The sequence below is a fragment of the Salvelinus alpinus genome, chromosome 14 (assembly GCF_045679555.1).
Source record: "Salvelinus alpinus chromosome 14, SLU_Salpinus.1, whole genome shotgun sequence".
NCBI lineage: Eukaryota > Metazoa > Chordata > Actinopteri > Salmoniformes > Salmonidae > Salvelinus > Salvelinus alpinus.
The window spans coordinates 36,644,099-36,663,431 of NC_092099.1; the positions used below are offsets into that span (position 1 = coordinate 36,644,099).

A 19,333-nucleotide genomic window follows, 5' to 3' on the forward strand; every position below is an offset into this window, starting at 1 on the left:
CACACATCAAACAAGTCCGAGATCGATAGAGAATAACGGAAAAACCCACGTCAATAAAACAGAAAACCTGTATCTATGTTTATAGAGTACAGAGGCCACTAGCAAAAATAGAGATAACACTATATCTACAGCGAACATACTAAATCTACTACAGTTACAAAATTCTACTTGAATAGCATTTACCAGTTTCTCTCTTTCCATCCTTCAACGTTTTGTTTTATTCTCATAGGATTTAACTTCAAGAGATGGAGAGCTGCGTCTGTTTCCCCTTTTATGTGTACTTCAAGTCTAGGTCGATTTGAGCACCGTCTTTTCCTACAGACATCAGTCCTCATATGGTAATAGAAGGTGTAGAATCAGTATGAAATTATACATCTCAAGAGATAACAGTACAGCAGTTTGCAGAGCAGCAGTTCTGAGTGTCCAACTCTATGTAACATAATGACATTGTCTTGGTCATTTCCCGGGGTTCTCTCATTCCTCTCATTGGCCCTGAACAAATTGAGTCTTTCTCTATGTCCCAAATTGCACCCTATCCCCTATGTAGTGCCCTTCTTCGCATGGGCTCTGGTCACAAGTCAGAATATGGTGTAATTTGGGATGCAACCCTGGTTATTGAATGCCAGCTGCCAATGTCAATCATCCATGAGTTTACACTGTACAATTCAACCCTTGGGGACAAGTTTATTGTGTTTTGGGGATGTTACAGTGGTGGCTCATCTTTTGTTGAGCTACAAAAAGGTTTCAATGAAATCTCGTTTTCATTACAAATTGACAAGGTAAAACAGAGTCATCACAACAGTATAATGTAACTACATAACTGGAAATGGGTGTCTGGCTTTCATATAAATGACATCATCATCTCTAATAATCTACATCAGCTAGTTGTTTTTTCTTCTTTAACTTCATACAGATAATGGAGAAGGCTAAAATGCACCATAATATTTGGTTGAGACTTTAGGAATAGTTTCCTTTATTACATCACAAAATACATTTTATTTTTTAATATCCCAAAGAAGCAAGACTTGCAAGTAGAGGCATTTAAACATAACTAAAATCTACAGCTACAAAATTCTACTCCAAATTACATTTACCTTTTGTTGGGCATTGTCTTCCGACAGATGGCGTCATTCTAACGCTCTGTGTTGCCATGAACTATCAGTGCAGACAGAGGCGACGCTTCGCTATCTGACGTGAGACAATGCCTGCTTGGATCTTTCTGTCTCTTCAGACCCAGTCCTCATAGCAGGGAAAAATGTGGAGGAGTAGAATCAGTAATCAGACATATACACAGAAGTCCGTATTGTAAAGGCTATAAAGATTTGTTGCACGATGTGATGTCGCCTCCGGGACCTTCACACTGCAGGCAGGGGGACTGGGTGGACAGGGGATCAGACAGGACGTGGTTAGGGGTCGTGACCTCTAAGTGGCGTATCTCTTGGTCCACTGTCGGGCTATCCTGTCATGCTCGGCTCTGTTGGTCAGGTACTGAGTGGCAATGCTACCAACCAGAGGGTCAGCTGAGGAGAGGAGAGGGAGAAGACAGGAAAAAGATGAGCAACGCATGAGTAAGAGGGTTGAGGAAGTCTAAAATGACTGAAGAGGAAAGGGATGAGACAGTCATGAGTAAGAGGGCGATCTTAGATCACCAGGTCTCAAGCCAGGCATACAGGACTGCTTCGTTTTTTTTTGTATAAATGACTTCAATCAAGTAGAAATTGAAACAAGCATCAAGGTAGAAAGATTGAGTAGGATTTCTAAATTTATGGCTGTCCCGTTGTCCCATCCCTGACACAGCGCAAACATTCTACAAGTCAAGTGCAGTGTAATCTCTTTGGTTTTGAGGCTTGCAGTCTGTTACTGGTGTACAGTATATTTACTGTACGTCTGATTGGTTGACCGCTGTGTCACTCACCAGGGTTGCAGTCTGTTACATGTGTACAGTATATCTACTATACACTGAGTGTACAAAACATGAAAGAATACCTGCTCTTTCCATGACAGACCGACCAGGTGAATCTATGTGAAAGCTATGATCCCTTATTGATGTCACTTGTTAAACACTTCAAAATCAGTGTAGATGAAGGGGAGACAGGTTAAAGAAGGATTTTTAAGCCTTGAGACAATTGAGACATGGATTGTGTATGTGTTTCATTTAGAGGGTGAATGGGCAAAACAAAAGATTCTAGTGCCTTTTATTAAGTGGTAGTAGGTGCCAGGCACACTGGTCTGCATCAAGAACTACAACGCTGCTGGGGTTTTTCCACGTTTAACAGTTTCCCGTGTGTTTCAAAAATGGTCCACAACTCAAAGGACAACCAGCCAACTTGACACAACTGTGGGAAGCATTGGAGTCAACATGGACCAGCATCCCTGTGGAACGCTTTTGACACATTGTGGAGTCCATGTGTCGATGAATACAGGCTGTTCTGAGAGGTAGGGGGGTGCAACTCACTATTAGGAAGGTTTTCTTAATGTTTTGTACACTCAGTGTACGTCTGATTGGTTGACCGCTGTGTCACTCACCAGGGTTGCAGTCTGTTACATGTAGAGTATATATACTATATGTATGAATTGGTTGACCGCTGTGACACTCACCAGGGTTACAGTCTGTGAGCAGGGAACAGATGGACAGCAGCACCTTGGAGATGGTGAGGGCAGGGCTCCAGTTGTCCTTCAGGATATCCAGGCAGATCACACCCTGACTGTTGATGTTACAGTGGTAGATCCTGGTGCGGAATGTCACCTAGGGAATGAAATAAAGCAGATCTAACATCACCTAAGAAATAACATAAAGTATATCCAGACAGACCAAACCCTGACTGTCGATGTTACAGTGGTAGATCCAGGTGCAGAACTTCACCTAGGAGACAACATAAAGTAAATCCACTGCTCAAAAAAATAAAGGGAACACTTAAACAACACAATGTAACTCCAAGTCAATCACACTTCTGTGAAATCAAACTGTCCACTTAGGAAGCAACACTGATTGACAATAAATTTCACATGCTGTTGTGCAAATGGAATAGACAAAAGGTGGAAATTACAGGCAATTAGCAAGACACCGCCAATAAAGGAGTGATTCTGCAGGTGGTGACCACAGACCACTTCTCAGTTCCTATGCTTCCTGGCTGATGTTGACAGACACATGCACATTTGTGGCCTGCTGGAGGTCATTTTGCAGGGCTCTGGCAGTGCTCCTCCTTGCACAAAGGCGGAGGTAGCGGTCCTGCTGCTGGGTTGTTGCCCTCCTACGGCCTCCTCCACGTCTCCTGATGTACTGGCCTGTCTCCTGGTAGCGCCTCCATGCTCTGGACACTACGCTGACAGACACAGCAAACCTTCTTGCCACAGCTCGCATTGATGTGCCATCCTGGATGAGCTGCACTACCTGAGCCACTTGTGTGGGTTGTAGACTCCGTCTCATGCTACCACTAGAGTGAGAGCACCGCCAGCATTCAAAAGTGACCAAAACATCAGCCAGGAAGCATAGGAACTGAGAAGTGGACTGTGGTCACCACCTGCAGAATCACTCCTTTATTGGGGGTGTCTTGCTAATTGCCTATAATTTCCACCTTTTGTCTATTCCATTTGCACAACAGCATTTGAAATGTATTGTCAATCAGTGTTGCTTCCTAAGTGGACAGTTTGATTTCACAGAAGTGTGATTGACTTGGAGTTACATTGTGTTGTTTAAGTGTTCCCTTTATTTTTTTGAGCAGTGTATATACAGTTGAAGTCGGAAGTTTAAATACACCTTAGACAAATACATTTAAACTCAGTTTCACAATTCCTGACATTTAATTCTAGTAAAAAGTCCCTGGCTTAGGTCAGTTAGGATCACCACTTTAGTTTAAGAATGTGAAATGTCAGAATAAGAGTAGAGAATGATTTATTTCAGCTTTTATTTCTTTCATCACATTCCCAGTGGGTCAGAACTTTACATACACTCAATTAGTATTTGTTAGCTTTCCCTATAAATTGTTTAACTTGGGTCAAACGTTTTGGGTAGCCTTCCACAAGATCCCACAATAAGTTGGTGAATTTTGGCCCATTCCTCCTGACAAAGCTGCTGTAACTGAGTCAGGTTTGTAGGCCCCATTGCTCGCACATGCTTTTTCAGTTCTGCCCACAAATGTTCTATGGGATTGAGGTCAGGGCTTTGTGATGGCCACTCCAATAGTTGACTTTGTTGTCCTTAAGCCATTTGCCACAACTTTGGAAGTATGCTTGGAGTCATTGTCCATTTGGAAGACCCATTTGCGAACAAGCTTTAACTTCCTGACTGATGTCTTGAGGTGTTGCTTCAATATATCCACATAATTTTCCATCCTCATGAAGCCATCTATTTTGTGAAGTGTAACAGTCCCTCCTGCAGCAAAGCACCCCACAACATGCTGCCACCCCCATGCTTCACGGTTGGGATGGTGTTTGTTTCATCAGACCAAAGGACATTTCTCCAAAAGTACAATCTTTGTCCCCATGTGCAGTTGCAAACCGTAGTCTGGCTTTTTAGATGGCGGTTTTGGAGCAGTGGGTTCTTCCATGATGAGCGGCCTTTCAGGTTTTGTCGATATAGGACTCGTTTACTGTGGATATAGATAATTTTGTACCGGTTTCCTCCAACATCTTCACAAGGTCCTTTGGTGTTGTTCTGGGATTGATTTGCACTTCCCCCCCCCCCCCCCAAGGAAGTTCATCTCTAGGAGACAGAACGCGTCTCCTTCCTGAGCGGTATGACGGCTGCGTGGTCCCATGGTGTTTATACTTGCGTACTATTGTTTGTACAGATGAACGTGGTACCTTCAGGCATTTGGAAATTGTTCCCAAGGATGAACCAGACTTGTGGAGGTCTACAATTATTTTCTGAGGTCTTGGCTGATTTCTTTTGATTTTCCCATGATGTCAAGCAAAGAGGCACTGAGCTTGAAGGTAGGCCTTGAAATACATCCACAGGTACACCTCCAATTGACTCAAATGATGTCAATTAGCCTATCAGAAGCTGCTAAAGCCATGACATCATTTTCTGGAATTTTCCAAGCTGTTTAAAGGCACAGTCAACTTAGTGTATGTGAACTTCTGACCCACTGGAATTGTGATACAGTGAATTGTAAGTGAAATAATCTGTCTGTAAACAATTGTTGGAAAAATTACTTGTGTCATGCAGAAAGTAGGTGTCCTAACCGACTTGCCAAAACTATAGTTTAGACATTTGTGGAGTGGTTGAAAAACGAGTTTTAATGACTCCAACCTAGTGTATGTAAACTTCCGACTTCAACTGTACACTGGCTAGGAAACAACACATACATACAGATCAGTGCGCCCTGATAGTTTTTGTTAGGCCCACTTTCCTCAAATTAAAACTGACCTGTGGAAGAGGAGGAAGGCATGAAACACATTCAGGCTTTATCAGGCAGCCAGATAAGATAAGCTACAGTGTTAACAATTGGGTCAACAATAAAGCATGCAAGGGTTACGAGCTAGAACATTTACTGAGGAGCTAGAACATTTACCGAGGACAAAGAACATTTACTGACATTTACATTTGAGTGATTTAGCAGACGCTCTTATCCAGAGCGACTTACAGTAGCAATTATGGTTAAGTGTCTTGGTCAAGGGCACATCGACATATTTTTCACCTAGTCGGCTCGGGGATTTGAAACCAACAACCTTTCGGTTGGCCCAAAGCTCTTAATTGCTAGGCTACCTGCCGCCTGAGGAGGATAATTAAGCCACCATACAGTAGATAAGACCGGGAGACCTCAGGTACCAGCAAATGGTGTGTGAATATCTATTAGCCTTTCCCTGCTATATCTGGTAGCTAGGCCAGTCGGTGACATGTGTTGAGCTAACTCTTAAGGAAAAAACATGAATTTCACATCTCATATGATCACGTGATTTAATGTAAAGTTAATGTGAAGCAACATGTGATAACATAAAAATACACATGACAACATGTTAGCAGATGTGAGAACATGATGTCGTGAAATTAACGTGAAATAATTGTGACAAAATGAGGACGCAAAATCTCAACATGTGATAACATGAAACTACAAGTAACAGCATGTAAAAAACAATCTCATGTGAAATAAATGTGACATGGGGAGGCAAAATTTCTACATGTGATCCCATGAATATGACACTGTATTTTTATTGCTAAATTATGGTGTTAATGGACAGTATGATGCTTTATTTAAAAAACAGTCCACTTTCTTTTTTATTTAACCAGGCAAGTCAGTTAAAAACAAATTCTTATTTATAATGACAGCCTACCCCGGCCAAACACGGACGACGCTGGGCCAATTGTGCGCCGCCTCATGGGATTCCCAATCACGGGCCAGATGTGATACAGCCTGGAATCGAACCAAGGAGTGTAGGGACACCTCTTGCAATGAGATGCAGTGCCTTAGACTGCTGTGCCACTCAGGAGCCCTATAATTTGAATCACTTGGTAACCAACCTGAGAACCGCTTGGTTGCTAGCTATCTGAAATTCCTGCTGTGCCACCAGGTCTGTAGACATAAAGGAGATCAGGTATATATTTATTGCCAAGAACACACTTGTGCACTTCGCCTAAAGTTGCAGTGAAAATAAAGTAAATATATACACAACAACTTGTAGGAGTTATTTATATCAAGAAACATTATGCTGATGTCGCTCTTGATGCTGGTGATTCTTTGATCCACCTCTACACAGATGACACCATTCTGTATACATCTGGCCCTGCTTTGCACACTGTGTTAACTAACCTCCAAACGAGCTTCAACGCCATACAACACTCCTACCGTGGCCTCCAACTGCTTTTAAATGCTAGTAAAACTATGTGCATGCTCTTCAACCGATTTCTTCCCGCACCCTCCCACACGACTAGCATCACTACTCTGGACGGTTCTGACTTAGAATATGTGGACAACTACAAATATCTAGGTGTCTGTTTAGACTGTAAACTCTCCTTCCAGACTCACATTAAGCATCTCCAATCCAAAATTAAATCTAGAATCGACTTCCTATTTCGCAACAAAGCCTCCTTCACTCATGCTGCCAAACATACCCGCGTAAAACGGACTACCGATCCTTGACTTCGGCAATGTCATTTACAAAATAGCCTCCAACACTCTACTCAGCAAACTGGATGTAGTCTATCACAGTGCCATCCGTTTTATCACCAAAGCCCCATATACTACCCACCACTGCGAACTGTACGCTCTCGTTGGCTGGCCCTCACTACATATCCGTCGCCAAACCCACTGGTTCCAGGTCATCTATAAGTCTTCGGTAGGTAAAGCCCTACCTTATCTCAGCTCACTGGTCACCATAGCAACACCCACCCGTAGCACGCGCTCCAGCAGGTATATTGCACTGGTCATCCCCAAAGCCAACACTTCCTTTGGCCGCCTTTCCTTCCAGTTCTCTGCTGCCAATGAATTGCAAAAATCTCTGAAGCTGGAGTCTTATAACCCCCTCTCTAATTTTAAGCATCAGCTGTCAGAGCAGCTCACCGATCACTGTACCTGTACACAGCCAATCTGTAAATAGCACACCCGACCACCTCATCCCCATATTATTACTTACCCTCTTGCTCTTTTGCACCCCAGTATCTCTACTTGCACATCATCATCTGCACATCTATCACTCCAGTATTAATGCTGAATGTAATTATTTTTGCCTCTATGGCCTATTTATTGCCTTCCTCCCTTCTCTTCTATATTTGCACACACTGTACATAGATATTTCTATTTTTCTTTTCTTTTGTGTTATTGACTGTACGTTTGTTTATGTGTAACTCTGTGTTGTTGTTTTTGTCGCACTGCTTTGCTTTATCTTGGCCAGGTCGCAGTTGTAAATGAGAATTTGTTCTCAACTGGCCTATCTGGTTAAATAAAGGTGAAATAAATAAAATAAATAAAAAATCTGATTTCAATTACTGTAGAATCTTGTACTGTGACCACAATTGGGACTTTGAATGGAATTTGAATTCATAACCTCTCGGTCGCTAACAACCTGAAATGTCCTGCTACAGTGCAGCTACACCACCAGATCTGTGAGTGTGAAATACATATGGGCCACATACTTATTGGCAGGAATGCATTTCTGCATTATTCAACGCTGCCCAGAATCAAGTAAAATTTTGTGCAATTATCACCACCAACGTAACAATAACGTAAAACTAGCAGTGCTCAAGCAACTGTTGTAGCAGTTTAAGTGTTTGATGGTTATGTCGATGCAAGTCAAGCACCTCTTTTCTGCAAACTTTGTAAGAGCATGCTACACTAATGAGCTGCAATGTAAAGAGGTTATTGTGCTTTTTCCAGTAAGTTAATGGCAACTTGTTGCAAGAAGTTGCTGTGAATTTGTAATTTTTTACTTGGAAACTACTAATTAGTAAGTTATTGTCAAATTAACAGATACATTCTGCCAATTTTGGGGGGACAGTAACCTTTAGGACACTTGCTACCACTAGCAATCTTTGCTCGTAACCTACTGTGCCTTCACTGACTCTTCTGTTGACAACATACACATCACTTCACACAAAACTCTTGAACGTGCCGTCCTTGGCCAGCTCTCCTGCTATCTCTCTCAGAATGACCTTCTTGATCCAAATCAGTCAGGTTTCAAGACTAGTCATTCAACTGAGACTGCTCTTCTCTGTGTCACGGAGGCGCTCCGCACTGCTAAAGCTAACTCTCTCTCCTCTGCTCTCATCCTTCTAGACCTTTCGGCTGCCTTTGATACTGTGAACCATCAGATCCTCCTCTCCACCCTCTCCGAGCTGGGCATCTCCGGCGCGGCCCACGCTTGGATTGCGTCCTACCTGACAGGTCGCTCCTACCAGGTGGCGTGGCGAGAATCTGTCTCCGCACCACGTGCTCTCACCACTGGTGTCCCCCAGGGCTCTGTTCTAGGCCCTCTCCTATTCTCGCTATACACCAAGTCACTTGGCTCTGTCATATCCTCACATGGTCTCTCCTATCATTGCTATGCAGACGACACACAATTAATCTTCTCCTTTCCCCCCTCTGATAACCAGGTGGTGAATCGCATCTCTGCATGTCTGGCAGACATATCAGTGTGGATGACGGATCACCACCTCAAGCTGAACCTCGGCAAGACGGAGCTGCTCTTCCTCCCGGGGAAGGACTGCCCGTTCCATGATCTCGCCATCACGGTTGACAACTCCATTGTGTCCTCCTCCCAGAGTGCTAAGAACCTTGGCGTGATTCTGGACAACACCCTGTCGTTCTCAACTAACATCAAGGCGGTGACCCGTTCCTGTAGGTTCATGCTCTACAACATTCGCAGAGTACGACCCTGCCTCACGCAGGAAGCGGCGCAGGTCCTAATCCAGGCACTTGTCATCTCCCGTCTGGATTACTGCAACTCGCTGTTGGCTGGGCTCCCTGCCTGTGCCATTAAACCCCTACAACTCATCCAGAACGCCGCAGCCCGTCTGGTGTTCAACTTTCCCAAGTTCTCTCACGTCTCCCCGCTCCTCCGCTCTCTCCACTGGCTTCCAGTTGAAGCTCGCATCCGCTACAAGACCATGGTGCTTGCCTACGGAGCTGTGAGGGGAACGGCACCTCCGTACCTTCAGGCTCTGATCAGGCCCTACACCCAAACAAGGGCACTGCGTTCATCCACCTCTGGCCTGCTCGCCTCCCTACCTCTGAGGAAGTACAGTTCCCGCTCAGCCCAGTCAAAACTGTTCGCTGCTCTGGCACCCCAATGGTGGAACAAACTCCCTCACGACGCCAGGTCAGCGGAGTCAATCACCACCTTCCGGAGACACCTGAAACCCCACCTCTTTAAGGAATACCTAGGATAGGATAAAGTAATCCTTCTAACCCCCCCCCCCCTTAAAAGAGTTAGATGCACTATTGTAAAGTGGTTGTTCCACTGGATATCATAAGGTGAATGCACCAATTTGTAAGTCGCTCTGGATAAGAGCGTCTGCTAAATGACTTAAATGTAAAAATGTAAATGTAATCACTTGCTGATTGGCAGCATAGTTCGTTGTTGTATATTTAATGACAAAATACAGTTCAGCTGTGGAAATACATAAAAAGTAGCTGGTAACTTACTATAAAATAATCAGTGTATCATGTTAATTTGCATGATGGCCAAAAAGTAGTCTACCCATGTGCATTGCAATTGACAGTAAACATATATCAAAACACTAATACAGTATCCTATTACAGCAATGGCTAACATGTTGGACCACATTATTTCACCTGTGGAAAATCACATGATTTGACATTTCACATGTGAAATTATGTGAACACTTCACATGTGAAAACATGTTATTGGAACACTTCACATGTGACATTTCACTTGTGAAAAAGTGTTTTTGGAACACTTCACAAATTTGGTTTTGAAACTTCACATATGTTTTTCACATGTGAAATGTCATGTGATGTCACTGTTCGGCTAAAGTATGACCCCACCTGGGATTTGAACACACAACCTCTGGATTTGAGGTTTACTGCCCTTACTGCTGCACAACAAAGTCTATAACATTCCCATACACATTCAACAACTATAATACATCTCTGCACTTAGCAAAAGAGTGACATCTGCACTGCTATTTTAGTTATCAGTTTTTCTGACTATTCTCTCATCATTGATTACATTTACTTATTTCAGCAATTTGAGGATTTTCTGTGACGTTGTCTAATGTTGGTGGGCATATTATTTTACTTTAATGTTACACCTGAATCTCAGATTTGCTAAAAATACACTGAATCAGGTGAGTGTATTTTTAGCAAATCTGAGATGTACTTTGAATTCCAAAGTCTAGGAATACAGGTGAAATGAGTTAATGACACAGACATGGTGGCGTAGTAGGACGATTGGAATGCAGTGAACCAAGAGGTTGTGAGGTTTAATCCCAGGTAAAGACATGTTGAATAATAATTACTATATAAATAAACATACACAATGTAGTTATATGTGTCCAATATGTAAGTTGAAAACACTGTGTGTGTATCATGAAGACACATTTTTGTTTGCAGGGCATCACCTGTGAAATCTCGTGTTAAAACTTGAGTCCACAAGTGAAAGGTTATGCGATCACGTGAACATCCACATGTGAAATATCATCATGTGAAGTGTTCCAAAAACACATAGTTTCACGTGAAATATCCCGTGAAATGTTACAAAAACACATGATTTCAAATGTGCAAAACATGTGGAAATGTCACATGTGAAATCATGTGATTTTCCACATGTGAAATCATGTGGTGTTTATATAAGGGAAGTCTTTTAACATCCATCCCATTGAGGCCTTCTCTCTCTGAGCAGCCCTTATTGCAGGGGAAACCAATAAGGGCCACGCACAGCCAATGATCTTAATGATACCACTAGCTGTTTATGGCTTTGACATTAGAGGGAGAGAGAGATAAGAGAGAGAGAAAGAGATAGAGAGTGAGAGAGAGAGAGAGAAAGAGAGGAGAGAGAGAGTAGACTTGTTCAGATGCGGTGTGGTTCCCCTCCATGCTACCAATTACCCTGGGGTCTGACTCCCTCTCCCTCTCCAGTCAAACTGTATATGCCATCTTTATGACATGTTAATAGAAACCAGACGAGCCAGACTGAGTCTTGTATTACCATAACCACTGTAAAGGCTAATCCCATCACTGTAAACAGGGGATTTGTGTTGAATAATAAAACTGTTAGACAGAGCAAACATATCATGACACCCCCTCAGTCCAGTATAGAGTGGTACAGCTTTTAGTTCTGAGGGTGATTTCTCCTAAATAGATTATGTTAGTTTTATGTGAAATGGGATTGCTTTCTATGAAATAACCCTACTGCTCCCCTCCACTAGCAGAAAGCTATTATGATCCTGATTATATCCACCTCCCATATAGTTTTCTCAGAAACATAATAGGCAGTGTAGCCTGTTGTAGCCTATTACTGAGAATATACGCTTCTAAAAAAGAGGCGCCCCTGCAGTGCCTATAACAGACAAGAAGCTGCATCCCAAAAGGCACCCTACTCCCTGCCTTTAGAAAGTATTCATACCCCTTGAATTATTCCACCTTTTTGTTGTGTTACAGCCTGATTAAAAAAATTAATTAAATATTTATTTTTTTACACACAATACCCCCTAACGACAAAGTGAAAACATGTTTATTGAAATTGTTGCACATTTATTGAAAATTAAAAACAGAAATGTCTCATTTACATAAGTATTCACACCCCTGGGTCAATCCTTTGTAGAAGCACATTTGACAGGGATTATAGCTGTGAGTCTTTCTGGGTAAGTCTCTAAGCTTTCCACACCTGGATTGCGCAACATTTGTCCATTATTCTTTTGAAATTTCTTCAAGCTCTGTCAAATTGGTTGTTGATCATTGCTAGACAATCATGTTCAGGTCTTGCCATAGATTTTCAAGTAGATTTAAGTCAAAACTGTAACTCGGCCACTCAGGAACATTCACTGTCTTCTTGGTAAGCAACTACAGTGTAGATTTGGCCTTGTGTTTTAGCTGCATTCCGTTTATTTTTTATCCTGAAAAACTCCCTAATCCTTAACGATTACAAGCATACCCATAACATAATGCACCCACCACTATACTTGAAAATATGGGGCTCCCGAGTGGCGCAGCGGTCTAAGGCACTGCATTGCATGCAGCAGTGCTAGAGGCATTACTACGGTGTTGGGTTCATATCCTGGGCTGTGCCACAACCAGCCGTGGTCGTGAGTCCCATAGGACGGTGCACAATTGGCCAAGCGTCGTCTGGCTTAGGGGAGGGTTTGGCCGGTGGGGCTTTACTTGGCTCATTGTGCTCTAATGACTCATTGTGGTGGGCCGGGTGCCTGTAGGCTGACCCCAAATGCCAGTTGAACAGTGTATCCTCCGAAACATTGGTGCGGCTGGCTGGTGGGTCTTAAGGACGTTGTTAGGTGGGTCATGTTTCTGGCGGACACATGACTTCAAATCAAATTTTATTGGTCACATACACATGGTTAGCAGATGTTAATGCGAGTGTAGCGAAATGCTTTTTCTTCTAGTTCCGACATTGCAGCAGTATCTAACAAGTATTCTAACAATTTCACAACTACCTAATACACACAAATGTAAAGTGATGGAATAAGAATATGTACATATAAATATATGGATGAGCGATGGCCGAGTGGCATAGGCAATATGCAATAGATGGTATAAAATACAGTATATACATATGAGATGAGTAATGTAAGATATGTAAACATTATTAAAGTGGCACTTTTTAAAAGTGACAAGTGATCCATTTATTAAAGTGGCTGGATATTTGAGTCAGTATATAGGCAGCAGTCTCTCTGTGTTAGCGATGGCTGTTTAACAGTCTGATGGCCTTGAGATAGAAGCTGTTTTTCAGTCTCTCGGTCCCAGCTTTGATGCACCTGTACTGACCTCGTCTTCTGGATGGTAGCGGAGTGGCTCGGGTGGTTGTAGTCTTCGATGATCTTCTTGGCCTTCCTGTGACATCGGGTGCTGTAGGTGTCCTGGAGGGCAGGTAGTTTGCCCCCGGTGATGCCTTGTGCAGACCGCACCACCCTCTGGAGAGCCTTGCGGTTGAAGGCGGTGCAGTTGGCATACCAGGCGATGATACAGCCCAACAGGATGCTCTCAATTGTGCGTCTGTAAAAGTTTGTGAGTGTTTTAGGTGTCAAGCCAAATTTTGCTGTTGCACCTTCTTCACCACACTGTCTGTGTGGGTGGACCATTTCAATTTGTCCGTGATGTGTAAGCCGAGGAACTTAAAACGTTTCACCTTCTTCACTGCTGTCCCGTTGATGTGGATAGGGGGGTGCTCCCTCTGCTGTTTCCTGAAATCCACTATCATCTCCTTTGTTTTGTTGACATTGAGTGAAAGGTTGTTTTCCTGACACCACACTCCGAGTGCCCTCACCTCCTCCCTGTAGGCTGTCCCGTCGTTGTTGGTAATTTAAGCCCACCACTGTTGTGTCGTCTGGAAACTTGATGATTGAATTGGAGGCGTGCATTGCTGCACAGTGATGGGTAAAAAGGGATTAGAGGAGGGGGCTGAGCACGCACCCTTGTGGGGCCCCAGTGTTGAGGATCAGCGAAATGGAGATGTTGTTTCCTACCTTCACCACCTGGGGGCGGCCCGTCAGAAAGTCCAGGACCCAATTGCACAGGGCGGGGTTGAGACCCAGGGCCTCAAGCTTAATGATGAGCTTGGAGGGTACTATGGTGTTGAATGCTGAGCTGTAGTCAATGAACAGCATTCTTACAAAGGTATTCCTCTTGTCCAGATGGGATAGGGCAGTGTGCAGTGTGATGGTGATTGCATTGTCTGTGGACCTGTTGGGGCGGTATGCAAACTGAAGTGGGTCTAGGGTGTCAGGTAAGGTGGAGGTGATATGATCCTTGACTAGTCTCTCAAAGCACTTCATGATGACAGAAGTGAATGCTACGGTGCAATAGTCATTTAGTTCAGTTATCTTTGCTTTCTTGGGTACAGGAACAATGGTGGCCATCTTGAAGCATGTGGGGACAGCAGACTGGGATAGGGAGCGATGTCCGTAAACATACCAGCCAGCTAGTCTGCATACCTTCGCCTCTCCTGAGCCCGTTGGGGAGTTGCAGCGATGAGCCAAGATTGAAACAAGTGGGTATAATAACAATATGGAGAGTGGTATTCAGTAATGTATTGGATTTGCCCCAAACATAACACTTTGTATTCAGGACAAAAAGTAAATTGCTTTGGATTTTTTTTTGCAGTATTACTTTGGTGCCTTGTTGCAAACAGGATGCATGTTTTCCTTCTTTTCACTCTGTCCCTTAGGTTAGTATTGTGGAGTAACTGCAATGTTGTTGATCCATCCTCACTTTTCTCCTATCACAGCCATTAAACTATGTAACCGTTTTAAAGTCACCATTGGCCTCATGGTGAAATCCCTGAGCGGTTTCCTTCCTCTCCGGTTAGGAAGGACGCCTGTATTTTTGTTGTGACTAGGTGTATTGATACACCATCCAAAGTGTAATTAATAGCTTCACCATGCTCAAAGGGATATTTAAATGTTTTACCCACCTACCAATAGGTGCCCTTCTTTGCGAGGCATTGGTAAACCTTCCCCCCTTGCCTTTGTGGTTAAATCTGTTTGAAATTCACTGCTCGACTGAGGGACCTTACAGATAACTGTATGTGTGGAGGACAGAGATGAGGTAGTCATTCATAAATCATGTTAAACACTATTGCACAGAGAGTGAGTCCATGCAACTTATTATGGGACTTGTTAAGCACATGTTTACTCCTGCTTGCCATACAAAGGGGTTGAATACTTATTGACTAGACATTTCCACTTTTCATTTTTTATTCATTTGGAAACATTTCTAAAAACATAATTCCACTTTGACATTATGTGGTATTGTGTGTATACTTTCTGAAGGCACTGTAGTGCACTACTTTTGACCAGTGCACTACTTTTGACCAGAGCCCTAAGGGCCTGGGTCAAAAGTAGTGCACTATGTAGGGAATAGTGGGCATTTGGGACACACAAAGAGACTCTGCTGGGCTTCTCTCTTAGTGGCTGCTGCTGCTGCCTCTCTTTCTCAATAATAACAGCATTGTGTTAAATGGCTCAGGGTTATTTTGGTCCCCTGGTCTCCACAGTCATGTGACAGTAGAGCAGAGTGCTGTAGTGTAACTGCTGCTGTGTAGTAGCCTCAAGGAGATGATGGCTGGGCAGCGCCACAGTTAGTCAAAAACACAAGACAAGACAAGACATCATGTTAATCAGCCTCAAGGTTTCAATTGATGACCTCAGCAAACTCCTGTCAGCCCTGACCTCCATGTAGAACAATAGAGGACTAACTGCAGACAGAGGCAACGTCCTAAACGGCACCCTATTCCCTACATAGGGAACAAGGTGACATTTGGGACACAAGCAGAGGCTCCCATGTTACTGAACTGTTTAACCAACCACCTCTAAACCTATAAAGCAAGTGAATAAAGCGTACAGTACCTTTGGTGGCTTGAAGGGGTAGTCGGATGAGAAGGTGATATCTAGGAAGAAGACCCCTCCCTCGTACACAGAGCCTGGTGGTCCCAGGATGGTGGATCTCCATTCATAGATGTTGTCTCCCTTGGGTCCCGCACTGCAAATACACATAGACAACAGCCAGAGTAAGTGGTAAGTGAAACCCTTTCTGCTTTTATTGTTAAGCCTGACAAAGACTTACAGGTCAAAACGTTATACTCAATAAAACTGTGGAGACATTCAATAATGTGAGGGTACCTATTACACCTCAGTTCTTCAGTTAGAGACCAGCATCACTCCTCCAGACCCTTTTAAATGGATGTAAATGGACAAGCTACCACAGGGGAAAGCCAGACAGTCAGGGCTCTACCTGAATAGGCTGTAGAAGCATATCTTAACAGGAGAGATAGCTATGTGTTAATGTAGCACTCAGACAAGCAGGTGAATGAGGGGGTGGAGGCTGCCTTGAGCAGACAGACACTTATCTACACTGTCTTCACTATTCACCCTCGGCTCTATTACCATGTGATGAAAAGACATCACACACACATGCGCGCGCACACACACACACGTCTGTCAGTAGCCTTGAAAGAGAGAGAGAGACAGAGAGAGACAGAGAGAGAGAGAGAGCGAGAGAGAGAGAGAGAGAGAGAGAGAGAGAGAGAGAGAGAGAGAGAGAGAGAGAGAGAGAGAGAGAGACAGAGGCCACTCACCACTCACCAGTCTCTCAGTAAAGTACTCGACCCATTGTCAATAGGACAGTTGATAAAAATACACCCTGATTACAGCACTGTCAATAATACGGGTGTAAATAAAATCAATACCACTGTATAAATGTATGATCACTAGCCTTGTCCCATATTGTATACGATGTCAGTCAGAGAAGTTAAATCAAACACAGGCTGATCATTATTCTAATCCTGGTTTTGGAGCAAAATAAAACAGTTTGTTTTACCCATAAGATCTAGAGTCTAGACAAAGAACTCTGAGCTAGAGGACAAAGGGACAGAATGCCAAAACAGGTGATGATGCTTTAACTATAGCCATCTGTCCTTCACTGGAGATATCTGGTGGTAGAGACAGATCAATCTTTTCACATCTTCCTTCCACACATCAATCTGACAAGCCTTCAGCAGAGGCATGAGAAGCCCTTCTTTAAGCTGCCAGCCTGGCTGTCTGAGACACTCCCTCACCTTGTTACCTGATCTCACTGTTACTATACAGGAAACTTTCATTTAGGAATAACGGTACATCTAGCCTGGTACTAGATCTGTTTGCCCTGTTTTATAGTTAACTTTGGGTAACACTTTATTTGGATAGTCTATCTGAAGATGCTCTACAGACTATCTACAGACTAGCAGTAACATTTAAACTATCTATTAAGCCACACCAAAGCTCTAACCATAACCTTAACCCTTACCCTAACCCTTATTCTAAACCTTACCCTAACCGTAACCTTAGCAAGCAGTTGCTTATCAACAGAGTTTGTTAATAGTATGACCATCTGTAGAGCATCTACAGATGGAAGAGCAGCACTAACCAAATAAAGCGTGACCCAACTATGACCATAGGAGTAGGCTATACAGCACAAACAGATCTGGGATCAGGCTTATGTAAACCTGTCCCTTAATGTACATATCTCAAGGAAACTAGGATATGTTTTGTGCAGAGTTCCACAGCCTACAACCTGTTCAGGCCAGCATCCCAGAGTCGCCTCTTCACTATTGAGTTTGAGACTGGTGTTTTGCGGGTACTATTTAATGAAGCTGCCAGTTGAGGACTTGTGAGGCGCCTGTTTCTCAAACTAGACACTCTAATGTACTTAGGGGGGCCTCCACTCCTCTTTCTATTCTGGTTAGTGACAGTTTGCGCTGTTCTGTGAAGGGAGTAGTACACAGCGTTGTACGAGATCTTCAGTGTCTTGGCAATTTCTCGCATGGAATAGTCTTCATTTCTCAGAATAAGAATAGACTGATAAGTTTCAGAAGAAAGTACTTTGTTTCAGGCCATTTTGAACCTGTAATCGAACCCACAAATGCTGATGCTCCAGATACTCAACTAGTCTAAAGGAGGCCAGTTTCATTGCTTCTTTAATCAGAACAAGAGTTTTCAGCTGAGCTAACATAATCGCAAAAGGGTTTTCTAATGATCAACTAGCCTTTTAAAATTATAAACTTGGATTAGCTAACACAACGTGCCATTGGAACACAGGAGTGATGGTTGCTGATAATGGGCCTCTGTACAACTATGTAGATATTCCATTAAAAATCAGCCGTTTCCAGCTACAATAGTCATTTACAACATTAACCCTGTCTACACTGTATTTCTGATCAATTTGATGTTATTTTAATGGACAAAAAATGTGCCTTTCTTTCTAAGTAAACCCCAAACTTTTGAACGGTAGTATATCTACTATTTCAGAATCATGTTGACTCTAATGCTTCCCACAGCTGTGTCAAGTTGGCTGGATGTCCTTTGGGTGGTGGACCATTCTTGATACACACAGGAAACTGTTGAGTGTGAAAAATTCAGCACTGTTGCAGTTGTTGACACAAACCAGTGCGCCTGGTACCTACTACCATACCCCTTTCAAAGGCACTTAAATATTTTGTCTTGCCCATTCTCACTCTGAACGGTACACATACACAATCCATGTCTCAATTGTCTCAAGGCTTAACAATCCTTCATTAACCTGTCTCCTCCCCTTCATCTACACTGATTGAAGTGGATTTAACAAGTGACATCAATAAGGGATCATAGCTGTCACCTGGATTCACCGGTTCAGTCTATATCATGGAAAGAGAAGTTGTTCTTAATGTTTTGTCCACTCTGTATATCACTCATTGGCCTATTCCTCTATTCTGGCACATATCTACTATTCACAGGGATCCTCTCAGAATCCCTCACCCTTCATCCACTACTTTCTTCACTGCCTCAGAATACGACACCTTCTGCACTACTCTGACCCTGGCCACGTCAACCTACCTCTCTCACACCAGACACCTCCGATCCCCAGTAACATGGGCACCACTACAGTTGACACTAGAGGTCGACCGATTAATCGGAATGGCCGATTAATTAGAGCCTATTTCAAGTTTTCATAACAATCGGAAATCTGTATTTTTGGACACCGATTTGGCCAATTTTTCTTTTTTCTTTTTACACCTTTATTTAACTAGGCAAGTCAGTTTAGAACACATTCATATTTTCAATGACGGCCTAGGAACGGTGGGTTAACTGCCAGATTTTTACCTTGTCAGCTCGGGGATTCAATCTTGCAACCTTACAGTTAACTAGTCCAACGCTCCAACCACCTGCCTTACATTGCACTCCACGAGGAGC

At 43.2% G+C, this 19,333-nt stretch overlaps 1 protein-coding gene across 2 annotated transcripts in view; it reads right to left on the bottom strand.

The window, feature by feature from the left end:
- Window positions 1–659: 659 nt before the first annotated feature.
- LOC139538880 (ubiquitin-conjugating enzyme E2 E3) overlaps window positions 660–19,333 on the bottom strand; it is a 62,779-nt gene continuing 44,105 nt past the window's right edge. For both annotated transcript variants that reach the window (XM_071341401.1, XM_071341402.1), the window contains exons 4-6: window positions 15,977–16,109; window positions 2,599–2,746; window positions 660–1,520 (exon numbers count right to left, since the gene is read on the bottom strand). In XM_071341401.1, coding sequence (XP_071197502.1) covers window positions 1,423–1,520; window positions 2,599–2,746; window positions 15,977–16,109 — 379 coding nt within the window. In that variant the 3' untranslated portion in view covers window positions 660–1,422. The remainder of the gene's footprint in view (window positions 1,521–2,598; window positions 2,747–15,976; window positions 16,110–19,333) is intronic.